An 11,561-nucleotide genomic window follows, 5' to 3' on the forward strand; every position below is an offset into this window, starting at 1 on the left:
TTTTTTTTTTTTTATGTACACTACTGTTACACCAGATATGAGTTGCACTGGTGTGACACTGTGCCGTGGCAGGCCCTGAAACGCACACGTGTGAAGGAAACTGACTGCTATTATATTACAGTCAAAAAGGTTTTGTTTTTGTTTTTTTAAATGCAAGCTATTGTGACACCAGATATGAGTGGTGGCACTGGGCAAGTGGGCATAGTATACGCTGTGAGCCTGACACACGCTGGCAGGCAGGCAACTGCAATTAGATTACACAGAAAAAGAAAAAAAAAAGCAGACTGATGTTCTAGCCCTAAAAAGCCCGGTGGGGGTTATCCCGGTCCACCCCTGAGAGGCTGTCTGGAGCTAATGGACGCACAGAGCACAGCCGCCCAGGCTGACACACTCATCTGCGACTCTCTCAATATGGCGGCAGCCGCGTGTCCTCCTGGTACCAGCAAAGCCTCCACCTTAAGCCACCACAATCCCGCACCGGACGTGAAGCACCACCGGGACAGATCCGACCACCCGGCTAAACAAGCTTCCACCACCTCAAGCCGCGAACCCGGCACTCAGCCAGAGACTTGCCTTTGTTGTTCCAGGTATCAGGGATTCCCAGGGTCTGCACCTGGCACCCAGAAGGGATCAGATGAGCACAAGCAGTAAACAGCAGCCTGCCAAGCATGTCCCACTATAGCCGATCCTCCACACCATGCCTTTGATCACATGAGCTGCTCTCTGCACATTAACTAATCGTAAAGTAGCAAGCGTTTAAACATGTCATTATTTCACCTCCTAAAGAGTTTATTGTCGTAGTTCCTTACATGCCTTTACCTTAACCATTCATGTATTATGTTATTCACTAGTCTCATCTCATGGGGCGACTCACACTTGATTTATAACCAGTGGTGGAGCTGCTGATATAAATACACAGTTGATAACGTGCAAGCTACACCCTAAACATGACAGCCATCCTTCACAACAATGTACTGCCATATACTCATACCCTCAGTGCAACTAGCCATGATATACGCACGTTCAGCCTAGCATGCTCAAATATAACACACTTCTGTCTAAAAAAAAAAGAATGCAGCTTCCGAATGAATCTAAAATGGATGCTGTCCAGGAGGTGGAAAGGTCTGGGAGGGAGGGTCTGCTACTGATTGGCTGGAATGTGTCTGCTGACTGTGAGGTACAGGGTCAAAGTTTACTCAATGATGACGAATAGGGGGCAGACCGAACATCGCATATGTTCGCCGTCCGTGGGAACTATTTGCCGGCGAACTATTCGGGGCATCTCTAGTCAGGATAGATGCCTCTGGAATGGGAGGTACGGGTTGAGATGGTACGCATACCAGTGTCTCAGGGGCCAAATAAGCATTTCTGGACAAAAGTGTCTGATGGGCCTGGGCAATCTGGTCCATACGGTGATCCTGTTCTTAAAATCTGGCCTCATAGGAGGCCATTTGCTGTCCTAAACCTGCAGGGCCCATGGTCCTATCATAATGTCATGATGTAATACCCCAACACGCAGAGTTTAGGATAGCAAGGGACAAGACTAGGATATAACTTTTTACCTGGACTTAGAATGGCCAGACTAAACGTCAGACAGAGATAAAGCGTAATCAGAAACGAGACGAGGTCATGCTAACAGAGAGACTACGAAAACGAGAACAAGTCAGGTAGATGGTAATCAGTCTCACGGGCAAACAAGACAGGAAAGGGTTAAAGATAAATTCAGAGTCAAGAACAAAGCCATGGTCAATACCAAAATAAACAAAATAGATCAAGGAACGCACTAAAGGGTACTGACACAGAAACCACGATAGGACAAAGTGGATAGGGCTAGGGAAGTTTAAATATCCTTTAACATTTGATTGGCCCATGTCATGCCTACGCCCCCAAAACGCTTGTGTGTGGGGGTGCTGGAATGACGTGGGCCAATGGGAGCCTGAATCAACTTTTGGCTCCCACTGCCCCTTTAACCCCTTAAGGACCAAACTTCTGGAATAAAAGGGAATAATGAGATGTCACACATCTCATGTGTCCTTAAGGGGTTAAGAGCGAGCTCGTGACTCGAGCCGTGCTCCTAGTGCCAGGCGGGCCACGTGACCGATCACTGTGGTCAGTGCACGCGGCTAAGTCAGAAGAGGAGATCAAGCCGCATGCGGCTCGTGTGGAGGCAGGAGTGATCCAGCCACGCGCGGCTCAAGCTTAGGAGCCAGGTCGGTCCCAGGATAAGGTAAATACAGCCACAACCACTTATCCCAATCACATACCTTTCCTAACGTCCTATCCCATTAAAAGCATATTACCGCGTATTTAATAAAACAGACCCCCTACTTCATCCAGGTTACCGATCGATGGTTCGATATTCTGAGCCCTCTCTGATTTACTGTACACGACTATTCAATATTCCCACAAATTTTATATAGCATTTTATGTTTGTTTGAGACCACCTTAAAAATATTGGATATCGCTAAAAATCATGATCACTATATACTTTCTCTACAAACCTCTAAAACAAACCAAACTACTCATCCATCTGCTATACCACTTTATCCACCTAGAACTAGTGCCCAGTTAAAATACTTGACTCTTACTTACCCACACTCAGTCATGCCACACACATTTCACCACTACTCTCACTGAATCCCTCTGACTACGGCTAAATTCATCTTCTACATCAGAACAATACTCCTAAGATTGGGTTGTATCCATGTCTCGGGTCTTTCATTTAGAATAGGGGCAGCTTCGGTCTTCTTCAACACTGACACTCCAGTGCATATTATTAAAAGATTAGGCAGATGGAAATCCTCAGTCTACAACAGATATATTCCTCATCCCGAGAAAGAAATGAGGAAAGCTTTTAAAAGTTTGGCTTTGTAAATTTGATGCAATAAATGTGTTTTTCTTTAATACCTTTTCACCCTCTTTGCATGAACCCGATTTACATATATTACTAATATGTTTCTGAACATATATATTATATTATTCACTCACTCACTCACTCACTCTCTGGGCCAGCCTAAGACATCATGCTGCCTAGGTCCCACGATAAATGACTATGGGGAATAATGTATAATAAACACAGGTTACTGGCTATGGGAGGATAATGTATAATAAGCACAGGTTACTGGCTATGGGGGGATAATGTATAATAAACACAGGTTACTGGCTATGGGAGGATAATGTATAATAAACACAGGTCACTGGCTATGGGAGGGATAATGTATAATAAACACAGGTTACTGGCTATGGGAGGGATAATGTATAATAAACACAGGTTACTGGCTATGGGAGGGATAATGTATAATAAACACAGGTTACTGGCTATGGGAGGGATAATGTATAATAAACACAGGTTACTGGCTATGGGAGGGATAATGTATAATAAACACAGGTTACTGGCTATGGGGGGGGATAATGTATAATAAACACAGGTTACTGGCTATGGGAGGGATAATGTATAATAAACACAGGTTACTGGCTATGGGGGGGATAATGTATAATAAACACAGGTTACTGGCTATGGGAGGGATAATGTATAATAAACACAGGTTACTGGCTATGGGAGGGATAATGTATAATAAACAGGTTACTGGCTATGGGAGGGATAATGTATAATAAACACAGGTTACTGGCTATGGGAGGGATAATGTATAATAAACACAAACACACACAAAAAAAAAGAATGCAGCTTCAGAATTAATCTAAATTGTATGCTGTCTAGGAGGTGGAAGGGTCTGGGAGGGAGGCTCTGCTGCTGATTGGCTGGAATGTGTCTGCTGACTGTGAGGTACAGGGTCAAAGTTTACTCAACGATGACGAATAGGGGGCGGACCAAGCATCGCATATGTTCGCCATCCGTGGCGAACGCGAACAAGCTATGTTCGCCGGGAACTATTCGCCAGCGACATCAGTAGAAGTGGTAGCCTGATCCAATCACAATTCTTCCCCATAGGATTGGCTGAGACTGAGAAAGAGGCAGATCAGGGGCAGAGCCAGCACAACTGAAACACAGCCCTGGCCAATCAGCATCTCCTCATAGAGATGATTTAAATCAATGAATCTCTATGAGGAAAGTTCAGTGTCTGCATGCAGAGGGAGGAGACACTAAATGTTTGGGTGCATTTTAGGCAGCCATGACCCAGGAAGGATCTCTATCAGCCATCTGAGGAGTGGCCAGTGAAGTTATCACTAGGCTGTAATGTAAATACTGCATTTCCTCTGGAAAGACAATGTTTACAGCAAAAAGCCTGAATGTAATGATTCTACTCACCAGAACAAATTCAATAAGCTGTAGTTGTTCTGGTGACTATAGTGTCCCTTTAACAGCAACTTCAAAGCTCACAAACTAATAGTTTTTTAAAAATACATGAAATAATGTGGAATTAGTTGGCGTGTATGTATATACAGTGTATGTGTGTGTGTATATGTGTCTATGTAAATATATATATATTGTGGGTGTGCATTAAAGCCTTTTAACCCCTTAAGGACCAAACTTCTGGAATAAAAGGGAATCATGACATGTCACACATGTCATGTGTCCTTAAGGGGTTAAAATGCAAAACCTTCATATTAATCCAACGTTAAAATTAGGTTATATCCTAACAGTAAGAAATAGAGCACAATATATTGGGGATACAATAATGTATACAGAAATATAGATTTAAATCCCTTCAAATTGGAATGGAAAACAGCCTCTGGATAACAGGTATATTGATTTTTCTTTTAACTCTCTTTTGTGTTTATATATCAGTGTATATATATTTATTTATTTTAATCAAAGCACAACCACTGTTGATATTTGCATTACACAATTTGTGAGTTTTTTGGGGGTTTTTTTTTTACTACTACCTAAACGTACCTGTAAACCATGGCCAAGGCACACTCTTGCTCCTTCTGCACATGAGTAAATAATTCTTATGATCTCTATTCCAATTCATTGCCTTTCATAGAGGTATATTTTTGCATTTAAACCACTTCATTAATAGTGTCCCTTTAAAAATAGTTAATTAGCAATTCTTCTACCATTGTAGAAATGGCGGTATGTCATATTTTTACACACTTTGGATAAGAGTACGTGTCTCTCCTTAATAAGGGGGAGAGAAAATACCAAAATCAGAGGTAAAAAGCCAGTAAAATGGGAGTGAAGTGTTTTAAGAAAATCATTTTATGGGGCTATATTATATATATTTTATTCAGATTTTTATGTTATATTGGCAAGCAAAGAACATCCCATCGCGTTCAGATCTCCATTCATTTATTTAGATTTTTTTTTTTTTACTGGATTTGTGTTTTTGTTCTTTTGTGAATGTCAAAATCCCTAAAAAGCAGCTGTTGGTGGAAATGAAAGGCAGTTAGGGAAGGTAGAATTTTAGCTCTGCATCTACTGTGCAGACCATGACGTTCCTAATCAGTTAGCCAAACACAATAAGCTGCCTTGTGTACTTTCACCGTGGCGTAATGTAGCATTTTAGAAGAGGTGCCACCTTTTTTTGTGTAAGGAACGGAGTGGGTAATATCCTGTCCATTCTGTCATATATAAATTAATTTGAGCCATATGGCTTCTCTGTGACGTGATTTATAATTATTTTTTTTTTAACCATGTCTTGTGTTTCCTAACAGTTGCAAGAGGCAATCAAGGCTGGCAAAGGTGTTAGTTCTGCGATTGACCTGTGCCGTAACCATGGAGACAAAGCACTGGATACCCTACAGTGCTTCCCTCCCTCCGAGGCTAGAAGCGCCTTAGAAAACATTGTTTACGCTGTGACCAGACTTTCATGACACCAAGTGGGATCACAGAATGCTGATTTAATTTTGTGCAAATCATCAGGACGTAGAGAGGGCTGCAATGCTTTTAGGCTGTTGTCAGTGGCCCTGCCTGCCTGCCTGTTTTCATTGTTCTTTAATTCACTGCATCACACAATGGATGGATGTGCAACTTTTCCTTTTTAATTGCAGGTGCTAAATATAGAAAAAGACGATGGGGGGGATAAGGTCAAACCGTTTTCTCTTGTCATGCCAAGAAGCACACTTGAGGCTGAACCAGTAGAAATAATTAATGAGGTTTGCTTCTGTGACCTCAGCAAATGGCCAGGAAATAAGTCCTTATTGATTGGACACAGTCAGGATTGGCGCCAGTGTGGTGGCCTGTGGTTTTCCTGCTCCTGTGAGGGCACAAGGGGTGTGATGCTGCAGGTGTCAATAGGAAATCTCCTCTGTAAACCCAGACACACAGATACAGCTATATAAATATATTTCTGAGCGCCGTGCACACACATCAAGGACACTCGCAGCTGCTATTAAACGTGGGAGCTGCTAAAAATATGCTCTTTTGTTTTTATACGTTGTAAAGATGAAATAATTATGTCTTTAAAATACTTCTGCTCGTCGTTATGTCACTAGAATGTTTGCTCATCACTGTGTACATTGTACGTTTGCAGAATTGTGGTTAGCAGGACTCTGTTATAAATGCAGTAATTATTGCTGATGTGTGAGCTCTGATTTACATACAGGGAAATTGACATCTCGTATTATTAAAGGTAAATGAATCTTAATATATTGTACATTTGTGTCTAAAAAGTAAGCTGTCTCTCTAGATAAACTTCCTTTCTCTCGCACATTATTATACTATAAAGATGTTTTTTTTTTTCTGAACTAATCCCAATGGTGGAAATAGTTTTCCATACATCCCAAGTGTTGCTGTTTTAAAGCACACGGTCCCTTCTTGAGACCCAAATACCCTGTCCGTTTTCCAGAATGTATTGTGTATTCATATAGCTCTTCGTAGCCAGATATACATGCCGAAAATTCTGTAACTGGACTTAGCATTGTGAGTAAATCCAATTACGTGTTCTTCCTCTAAATCTGGAACTTAGCATCACAAATCGCAAAGGGGTATTAAAGTCACATTCATTAATTTTATGTTATTGAACTTGGGAGTGTGCACACGGGAATTGCAAAATTGCCGCAAAGTTGTTGAGTTACATAATATTTTTAATTCGGCTGTTTTGGCGTAAAAGTGCAGTTCCATCATCCATTCCTCACAGTTCTCATTTTAACAAATAACAAACCCTATGTAATTTCTCTTATTGTGGTTTCTGCAGCCCCAAAATTCAGGTAAAATCTATAAAGCAAACGTATTTCCTCCAGACACAATGCACCCATAATTTTAAATATTCACTTCCTATTAGTGTATGATTTTTTTTTTTTTGTTAATGTTTGAAGTGATTTTTCATATTAAAACATTGTTTCATTGTGTTTGAAATGGCTACTTGTAATAATGGATTTTTTAAAATAAATATGAAACATTACAACAGATCTTTTAAAATCAGAATGTCCGTTCCTTCATTGTTTATCAAATATCTATAAAGTGTCAAAGGTGCCTCAATGATTTCTAGTAAAAAAAATAAATTAAAAGTACATGCTGTTCCACAATTAAGGTGCTCTCACACAGAAATTTTCAATACAACAATATGGTGTGCAAAGGACAATTTCAATTCACCGAAATTCTAAAAGAATTATTTAATACTTTACCCTATACAATACCCCTTTAAGAGGTATAATTGTAGAGACCTTTAAATGGTTTTACCAGGATGCTGTATGGACATTCATGTAATGAAACCAAAACAAAAAAATGTATAGTGCCACATGTAATTAAATAGGGAGTAATAGGTATATCAGATCCACTCACTTAGCCTACAGCAGGGGTGCTCAAAAGGTAGATCCCCAGATGTTCTAAAGCTGCAGCTTCCATGATGCTTTGTCATTCTAAAGGCATACAAAGCACTATGGGAGTTGGAGTTCTTCAACACATGGGGAGCTACCTTTGGCCTATAGCCATGTTCAGGCTCTATTTAAAAATTCTTAGGTGCCCCCCTTCTCTGGTTTGATTGATAAATACTACTGGATATGGTATTGAAACACCACAGGTTTGTCCATTTCTTTTTTTATTTAAAGGTAATATTTATCTTTATAATATATAAAAACAATAAGGCAGCTGGATAAATGCCAAGGTACACACATGATATAACTAAGAAACACACCAATATACTTCTCACCATTGGCCAGCTTCCAAAAATACAGTGCAATGCGCTTCAACTAATCACCTTTCAGATAAAACTAGGCTTAGTCATAGAACTAGTTGAATCATGTGCTGTCTTAAATACAACCTTAATAGCAAGTGCTTCTCAGTAACATATCAAGCTTCGGTCTGTAAGAAAGTGTTCCAAAGAGCTTACGATTAAAGTGGAAACACCATATACAGTGAAAGGTGTTTAACAAACTCATTATTTTAATAATTCATCATAAAAGATGATATGCTGCTGTTTCAGGGACTCAACTCTGATAAACTCACAAATGCAAACAAACTATAACAAAATTCAGTCATTCAAGACTAATGATGGGCAGGGAGCTCTTATAAGTATATAAAATTCTATTTAATGCAAAAGACAGCTGTGACTTCAGAGGGGAGTTACAGTAATGGAAATGTATGACAAACCGTGATATATGCGCAAAATTAGTTATACTAATAGGAGCTACTTTTAATTGCTAGCTTAGAAATTACTTTCTATCTTAAAATTGACGTGCTAGCTATATAAAGATAACAGTACTGCGAAGAAAGTATTACGATTGCAATAAATGCTTTACAATGTCGCAGCATGGCAGTAGATATAAAAAAATAAATAAACATATTATGGACTCATTTTTGTAACGTTAAATTATACTGTTAAATGTGCATGTGTAAAAGAAATGTATCTCAGTTTCCCTTTAGATCTGTTTCTAAAATTCATCCTGTATCTGAGAACCACTTTCTATTCGTAGTTTGCCAGATTAAAGAACTCTCAAAACTTCAATGACAGAATATAAGGTAATCACAAGCTCGGAACCTGAGCCTGTCTCTGTTTTGTTCACTGGAGATGATTTTTGTGGTTTGCATGCATGCAATGTGAGACCATCGTTGACAAGACGGCTGAGTTTACACAAATGATCTAGATTGAGATTCAGCTACCTTTCTTCCTTCTGTGGTGTAATTACAGCCCAATCCGGAGACAGCTAGCACAGCAAACAGATTTCATTACATCGCTCACTTAGATAGTTGAAGTAGTTATTTTAGTTAAGTTCTCTTTTCTGATATTCACTCATTTTGCTTTGAACAAAGAGCATGCCACAGACATATCACAGCAGCTTGTTGCATTACCATGCACCGTTTGTGTTCCTTTCACAGAGTCTACATATTCATAGGAGTGGATTATGAAAGGGGTGCATTTTTTCCAGTCAATATGTATTAATACTAAAATGTCATTTGTAAATATTTTTTACCAATGTACAATGGTAAGTAGGTATATTGATATCAAACTGTTATTTCGAAAGGCTGTAACCTCAGTATGCCAGAGATTGGGAGTTATGATCATAAGCATCAACCACTATATAAGGCTGCTATCAATTATTCTGTCCGTTTTACATTATGCCAGCGAGGAGGCTTACTGGAGTTGTGACTCCCAGGAATCTTGGACAGCCCACAATATGTTTGTCCGAATTCTGCACCAGAAAATAACAATTCTGAGTTTGTTTCTTTGACATTACAACCTTTGTGGAACTCAACAGATCATATGTGACATTTAATCCGTTTTATACAAAATTCTATAAAAATATTTATTGTTAAAAAAGAAAAATGATGTCCTACAAAACTCACATAATGTTGAAGCATATATTAAGAGGAAATTACACCAAAGTGTGGCTCTTGATTCTTTTCCTTAATACGGAATTCACATGTACCTTATGTGGCTATCTGCACATATTGTCCAATAATATTGTAAGCTTGTTTAAACAGGGTCCTACTCACATCTTGTGTATGTTCATCTTAACCGGTTTGTCTATTTATTTGCTTGTTATTTTTCTCTTTTTTCCAATTGTATAGCAATGCAGAATATGTTGTCACAATATTATTTATAAAAAATAATGGGTTGTTTAGTCCGCGATTCATTCATTATGTTATCCTAGGTCTATTTTTGCACCAGACGTTCAGCAGCAATTAATAATGTCTAAAGGATTACCATGTCTTTTGGTGACAACCCATTACCATCAATAATTGTGGATTCCCAAGGTACCAGTGGATTGCACATGAATATCTTGTTACCTTGGAGTCTCCAGTCTAAATTTATCATGCATTTGTGGAATCTAAATGAAAAATTGCTTTGGCATTAACATACATATGACGGGTAATATGTGAAAGCAGGACGGTACTTTTCCAGGTCTATAAAACATTTTGGGGGGGACAAATTTTTATCTAACACTTCTGAAAATGGTAAACTTCTATGTTCAAACTTCAATTTCTATGTATGTTTACCTTTCTACTATCTTAATACCTCATTGTGTGGCTTCATTGTGTGACACAGCTTTAATTAAAAAAAAGTCACTTAATCCATCAAAACTGATATCAAATTTAATTATTAGAAGTACAAGAATGATCATACACTGTTTAGCGCAACATTTAAGCCCCCTGCCTAATATCGTGTAGGTCCCCCTGGTGCTGCCAACACAGCTCTGATGATTGGAGGCATGGATTCCACCAGGCCGCTAAACGTATCCTGTGGTATCTGTGGCACCAAGACATTAGCAGCAGATCCTTTAAGTCCTGCAAGTTGCGAGTTAGGGCACCCATGGGTCGATTTGTTGTTCCAGCACATCCCACAGATGCTTAGTTGGATTGAGATATGGGGGATTTGGAGGCAAAGACCAACACATTGAAATCTTTGTCATGTCCCTCAAACCATTCCTGAACAATTGTTGCAGGGTTCATTATCCTGCTCAAAAAGGTCACTGCCATCAGGGAACACCATTCCCATGAAGGGGCGTATGTTGTCTGAAACACTCTCTAGGTAGGTGGTACGTGTAAAAGTAACATCCACATGAATGCCAGGATCCAAGGTTTCCCAACAGAACATTACCAAGAGCAAAACACTGCCAGCCTACCGTCTTCCCATAGTCCATCCTGCTGCCATCGCTTCCCCAGGTAAACAACAAAAATGCACCTAGTCATCCACCTGATCTAAAAAATTAAGGTGTTTTCTGTGATGGACAGGGGTCATCATGAACACTCTGACCGGTCTGCAACTACACAGCCACATACAAAGCAAACTGCAATGCACTGTGTGATCTGACCTTTCTATCATGGCCAGCATTAAGTTTTTCCGCAAGTTTCAGCAAGGTTTTCACACTTCTGTGTGATCGGACCAGACGGGCTAGCCTTCTTTCAATGAGCTTTGGGCACCCATGACCCTGGCACCAGTTAATCAGTTGTCTTTCCTTGCACCCCTTGTGGTAGCTACTAAGCACTGCATACATGTTGTTTTGGAGATACCCTGACCCAATCGTGTAGCTATCACTATTGTCAAAGTCACTCGGATCTTTTTACTTGCCCATTTTTCCAGTTTCCTACACATGAAAGTCAAGAACTGATTCTTCACTTGATGCCTAATATAGCCTACTCCTTGACAAGTGGCATTGTAACGATATAATCAATGTTATACACTTCACCTGTCAGTGGTTTCAACGTTGTGGCTGATCAG

At 39.7% G+C, this 11,561-nt stretch overlaps 1 protein-coding gene across 1 annotated transcript in view; it reads left to right on the forward strand.

Moving 5' to 3' along the window:
- PDSS2 (decaprenyl diphosphate synthase subunit 2) overlaps positions 1–6,548 on the forward strand; it is a 304,080-nt gene extending 297,532 nt beyond the window's left edge. Inside the window, exon 9 of the mRNA XM_063443541.1 lies at positions 5,617–6,548. Coding sequence (XP_063299611.1) covers positions 5,617–5,775 — 159 coding nt within the window. The 3' untranslated portion in view covers positions 5,776–6,548. The remainder of the gene's footprint in view (positions 1–5,616) is intronic.
- The last annotated feature ends 5,013 nt before the right edge of the window (positions 6,549–11,561 follow it).

The sequence above is a fragment of the Pelobates fuscus genome, chromosome 2 (genome assembly GCF_036172605.1).
Source record: "Pelobates fuscus isolate aPelFus1 chromosome 2, aPelFus1.pri, whole genome shotgun sequence".
NCBI classification, from domain to species: Eukaryota; Metazoa; Chordata; class Amphibia; order Anura; family Pelobatidae; genus Pelobates; species Pelobates fuscus.